Raw genomic sequence first — 6,059 nt, 5'->3', positions numbered from 1 at the left:
AAACCAATTCATTACCATACGTAAAAAGAAGAACCAGTGTTTTTTTTTTTCTTTTGTTTCTTTGATGGCCGATTTCCCCAACAACCGGTCCACGCCAAGGAAAAGTGATTGTGTAAAAGCCTCACCAGCAAAAGGGCATAGAATTCCATGTGAAATAGGGAAGAGAGAAAACTACAGTCTCTGTCTACAACTTCCCTTTCTTTCTCACAAATTTACCCACATTATTCTGCAGGAAAAGTCCGCCTCTCTAGAGAAAGAGTGAGATTTCCTAGCAGGGAAGAGGAAGAGGAAGAGGAAGAGGAAGAGGAAGAGGAATTGGTTTTGGTGGTTCTTCTTCTTCGTCCTCTCTCTTCTGGGTGCGTCGTCGGCTTGGTGGGTGGGGATTGGTTAATGGGGGCGAACCTGTCGAGCCTGACGGACGGCAGCGGAGCGCCACTGAAGTCCGGGCTGAGGGACATCCCCGAGAGCTGCATCGCGGCCGTGTTCATGTACCTCAGCCCCCCCGAGATCTGCAAGCTCGCCCGCCTCAACCGATCCTTCCGCAGCGCCGCCTCCGCCGACTTCGTCTGGGAGTCGAAGCTCCCCTCCAACTACAGGTACCTCCTCGCCAAGCTCTTCCCGGAACCCCTCGACTCCCTCAGCAAGAAGGACACCTTCGCCATCCTCAGCCGCCCCAACTCCTTCGATGTGGGCACCAAGGTCTGATTCATCCTCTCTATCGCCTGCCCACATGCCTCGTTGTCGTCGTCGTTCGGAGTTCAGTTTTTTTTTGTTCTGTCTGGGGTATCAGTGGATCTTGACGAGATTGTGATGAATTTGGAGGCATTTTTATTGTGAAACAGTCATTTTGAATCATAGATTGGTCTTGGTGCCGTTTCATAAAGGAATTTGGGTTGTTCGTGAAACTGAACCTAGTGGAATATCGGCTCGGAATTGGGGTTCGGCGTAGTTTTTTTGTGGTTTGCTGCTCAATCCTACATTGATCTCATGCTGTTACCGTTCAGAATTGGGTGAATCGAGAAAAAAACACACTAGGATGTGGAGGAGGTGAGGATGGGAAGACAAGTTACTGAACCCAGCAAGATTATTGGCATACTTGGTTAATGGTTGTAATGCAACACTTAACTTTTCTAGTGGGCTGCTTAACCCTATATCAACCTCGTGCTGCTCCATAAAGAATTAGGTGAATCATGACCCTGAACCTAGCAAGATTTGTGATGTATTTGGGCGATGGTCCAAATTCAATCTACTGACAACCATGGCGTGCTTTTCACTCCTTGTATGGCACTTGTAGGCTAGTGGCAGATTGAGTGGGTACCAGATGTTGATGTTGGTGGCTGCATGTTTAAGCATCTACAAATCTACGCCTGATCAAATAATTCTGCATGAACTATGTGAGGATTCTGCAGACTTTCCAATTTTGCAGTTTGTCAGCAATAATGTGCCAATAAACGTTTAGAAGTTAAGAACACGCTAAAGAACTAAATTGATTTGCGAACTTCTAATATAGGTTTTGCTTATAGTTTCAAGTTGAAGAAGAAAGACAAAATAGCTAAAGCCAGAAAGCTCTTTGGATACTTAGTTGGAGAATTACTGATCATGTTGGGTTGATCAAACCTGTCTTTCAAATTGTCAGATATGCCCACTTGTATTTATGCTAGTGTTTATGTTTTGTGCGATGGATTCAGCCCTCGTTTCTGTCTCTCAGTATCCTTCATGCCTTTTTAAGATGATCCATCTCTATCTAGCCAAGACAACTAAGAAATGATTAGTGAAATTACTCATAGGGACACATCTATCCAGATAGAGGACAGTCTAGATTGATTCATACTTAGATCTCTCTCCATATGAGTATCTCTTTGATAGATATTGGTTTCACAAAAAGGAGCAATGCAGTTCGCATTTGACCTCTCTTTGATGAGTTCCAGTACCAGCATGTAGGACATTCTCTTACTGCTGAAGTTTGAATGATGTGTTGTTTACATCTATCACCTAATTCAAAGAACTGCTAGCTGGTCTATTTCATGGTCAATGTGCTGAAAAAATCTGGCTGGTTCATATGTATTTTTAAGAACATTCTAGAGCAATCACAAACTAGAGTCTAGATAATCTCTCCAAGTTCTCTCTCTCTCTCTATTTATATATGTCACCTACTTTGGATAGATTAGGCAGACAAACATCCTAACCTATTTTAGTGAAGGAATGACATATTGGTTTACAATCATCCATTAGTTTGTTAAGGATTAAATGCAGACTTCGATGTAGATCAAATGGCTGTTCATGCATTTTAATCTTTGGAAGCTCAAATAGAAGCTCATTTACTTATGTTTTCTCATACAAATCTCTTATATCTAGCCCTTGGGAATCCCATTTCCATACCAACTCAAGATATGCTTATGGTAGTCTATGTACTAATGATGGGAAATCATAGAGTCATTCGTGCAAATAGGTATAGGGATTGTAATTCAATCAGTTAGAGCACCAAAGTGTCAAGGCGGAAGTTGCAGGTTTAAGCCCCATCAGTCATGTATCGCCCTGGGATCCTATCAATTGATTTATTTATTTCTCCACCTTTTGCGTAAAGGGGGAGACAGAGTAGGATCTAATTTCCAATAGAAGGATCCTTATTTCAAATTTCTTATCAGGTAAAGGAAGCTCAATTACTAATTGGAAACAATCTCTTCATCACGTCCAAGGTGCAATTTGGATTATCAATTTATTCAGCTCAATCAAGGAAGGAAGATACATATACTAATAAAAGATCAAACAAAGATGTTGTCCTGTTTTTAGGCTGGAGAAGAGAAAATAGAACAAATAATCCTTTTTTTTCATGTTTCTGTCATTCAAGAAGATTAGATCATCACAAAACCTTAGCTTAGAACTTAATTTGTTTTCTAGTTCACTTCTACTATTTGGATATGTGACAAGTGGAGTATTGCTTGAACATTATTCACATGATATATATATATATATATATATATATATATATATATATATATATATATAATGTGTATATATATTCTATGTCATCATCATCATGCCTTATCCTGGGTTGACTTTGACCTAGCCCAACTATGAATAGAGAATATGTATATATATGTTACAAACCCTTTTCTGCACCAGGTCTGACCAGCGAGATCCGCTTCAGCCAAGACCTGCCCAGCTGAGACTGCTCCGAGGGAGTTTCCTTTTCTCTCAGGACTCCCAGAGAAACCCACCCAACCGTGAGCAGCCCTCCTAGAGTTCTCTCTAGGGCGGAAACTGTGTATTTTTACCTTTTTGCCCTCTTGTAAATCTATAAACAAATGTACTTTGCTTATTTTATTTTAATAAGTTTATTCAAAGATTTCTCTAAGCTTCATTCTTTATTCGTGTTCTTGTTCTCTAGGGAACGTGTTTTCCCTCGCCTCTCTTCCACGCCCTTCATCGACTCTGAGGGAACACCTTTTCTCCCTCTCTTGTCGTTGACCCCCATCCACCTCACGCTTCCCTGTGTAGCCGACCAGAAGAGACGACTTCCTCTCTCCCCCAACACTCACTCCCTTCTTGCTCGTGGTGCGTGCCTCTCTCTGAAGCCATGCCTCACGTTTAGCTCATCGAAATCCGTAGAACTGTCCTCTGTGGGAGTCGGGTTCTAACAGTGGTGGTATCAGAGCACCATTCCTGGAGCCCCACCGATCAACCAACCGAAAGGACATTCGGCAACAAAGGCCCACGCCCTTCTCAGTTGTACACAACAGATCCAGCCATAACCAAGAGTGATTTGCATCAACTGTGACAATCTTCACCCAAGATATCTCCTCCGATCATTCCAAGGAGATCACATCGGCATCAGGTTCTTCGATTCACGTACTTTCAAATTGTTTTTTGAATCGTTATAATCCAACCTTCGATGACCTCGATCAAACTTCCGAAAGTCAGGCCAAATTTTTGCCTCTTCTTAGGAAGTATCGACACAACTGTCAGTCCCAAAAAATGACCTTAGTTAGCCCTATCTGTCCTAAACCGAACCCAATTTATGGATAAAAAAATCATATCCTAATTTATAGATATTAGTTATTACCATTTTATCGAAACCGGTCAGATCTAGTGTTTGAATCCTGGTGACTTAATATGCCCATTGGTGGCTTTTGTGATCTTTTGTATTTGCCATTGTTTGGCTTGTGTATTGTCCCTTTGTGGACTTGTGCTTGTGCACTACTTTTTGATCATTGTATGCCCTTGGTGGCCCTTTTGTATTGCTCTTGCTTTCATTACATGGTATCAGAGCCAAGATATGACCATCTTGGTTTTTGGCTTTTAATGATGGATTCAAGATCATTTGATTGAGGTATGGCTTGGAGATAAGAGAATCTTAATCCGGTAAGTATTTTAAAATCTTTGTATATTTTTCGTTTTCGTTGCCTTTCTCATGCATTTTGTATGAGAAAGCATTTGGTTATGGATTTTCTTAAAGAAATTTATTAAGAATTGTTTGATTGTTGTTCCTTCAATTTTTTTTTGAAATATTCTATTATTTTTGGTTGATTATAAGCACATGATTGAGTTTTTTGGAATTTCTTTGTATATGTTTTCTTTTTTTTCAAAATTTATTTTGTTTTTGTCCTTATCTTAGACTTTGTTTAACTCATATTGGTGTTTTTTTTTAATCTTACTAAATATTTTAATATGATTTGAAATATTTATTTTAATTTTGTATAATGGTTTTGTGGGTGATCTTATGAGATCCTGCTTAACTTGTGTTTGAACTTTCTTTGACATGCTCTTATGTGAAACCTAGATACTTTATTTGAGAAGTATTATGGTTACATGTAGTTGCTTCGTAGTGATCATGAGTATCTTTTTATTTTTTGGAAATTTGAGTTTGTATACATGATTTTGTCTGATTGACATATGATCTTTGTGCACTTGTGATTGCCTTAAAGTTTGCAACCATTAATGAATGATTTTATTATTTGTGCATAAAGTTTTAAGCATGTTTTCTTCATGTATGACTTCTTTTTATTATGAGAATTATGCACTCATCCTTGTGGTATTTACATTGAACTCTTCTATGAGATTTATGAATGTATTTTAATGTGCATTTCAAACATTATTAAAAATATTTATTGTATTCTCTCTTGTTGGCCATTTAGTAGCCCTTGTGATTGGGCCCATTTTTGGCTTGTGTTTGTGCCTCTTGTGAGGTGTTTATTACATTAGTTGTTTTTGTAATGAAGTATGCGGAAATATAACCCAAGAATGCAAAAGCATTAACAAAGTCCAATAATGGACAAACACGATGGCACAAGAGGAATATAAGAAGTCCACAATGGGACAATACAAAACCTTTAAAAAGGTAACATAAACAAGTAAAGAATAAGATTTTTATCGAAGAGAGCTTGAGAACACTTGAGAAATATAAAGGGGGGTCATCCCTATTTATACACATCAAAGGAAAGAGTGAGAGACCATTGGGGGCTCCCATATGGAGTCGTTGGGAGCCCCCAGCGATCATATTTATGACCGTTGGGGGCCCTAACGACTCTATGGTGGGCCCCAATGTATTTAAAAAAGAGAAAATAAAAAACAAAAAATACATTTAATTAAAAACGCAAATCTAACTTAGTAAAATAGTTGTTTCTAGAAACAACTATGTGAAATGACAAAAATACCCCTATTGTGTGTGTATATATATATATATATATATATATATATATATATATATATATATATAAGAACATATATTTTAACATCCTCCCTCAAACTTTACGGGGAAATAATCGAAAGTTTGTTAAGAAGAAAAATAAAACGCGGAGCCGAAAAAGCTTTAGTGAAGAAATCCGTCAACTGGTACTCTAAGGTGACATATGACAAAGTAATAGTTTTTCTCAAATATTCACCACGAACATAGTGACAGTCCATCTCAATATGTTTAGTATGCTCATGGAAGGTGTGGTTGCTTGTGATGTAAATTGCAGTTTTGTTGTTGTAGCACATCTTCGAAGGTGTGGAGATGACTATGCCCATATCACTAAGAAGACTTTGAAGCCACACAAGCTCCATGGTTGTAGTGGTCA

At 38.6% G+C, this 6,059-nt stretch overlaps 1 protein-coding gene across 1 annotated transcript in view; it reads left to right on the top strand.

Annotated features, from left to right (window-relative positions):
* The first annotated feature begins 234 nt into the window (after positions 1–234).
* LOC149833021 (F-box protein PP2-A15-like) overlaps positions 235–6,059 on the top strand; it is a 29,177-nt gene continuing 23,352 nt past the window's right edge. Inside the window, exon 1 of the mRNA XM_090014849.1 lies at positions 235–699. Within this exon, the coding sequence (XP_089870975.1) occupies positions 391–699 (309 nt within the window). The 5' untranslated portion in view covers positions 235–390. The remainder of the gene's footprint in view (positions 700–6,059) is intronic.

The sequence above is a fragment of the Nuphar pumila genome, chromosome 7 (genome assembly GCF_984573655.1).
Source record: "Nuphar pumila chromosome 7, dmNupPumi1.hap1.1, whole genome shotgun sequence".
NCBI classification, from domain to species: Eukaryota; Viridiplantae; Streptophyta; class Magnoliopsida; order Nymphaeales; family Nymphaeaceae; genus Nuphar; species Nuphar pumila.
The sequence above is the reverse complement of the archived record's forward strand: the minus strand, read 5'-3'. Positions and strand labels throughout refer to the sequence as shown.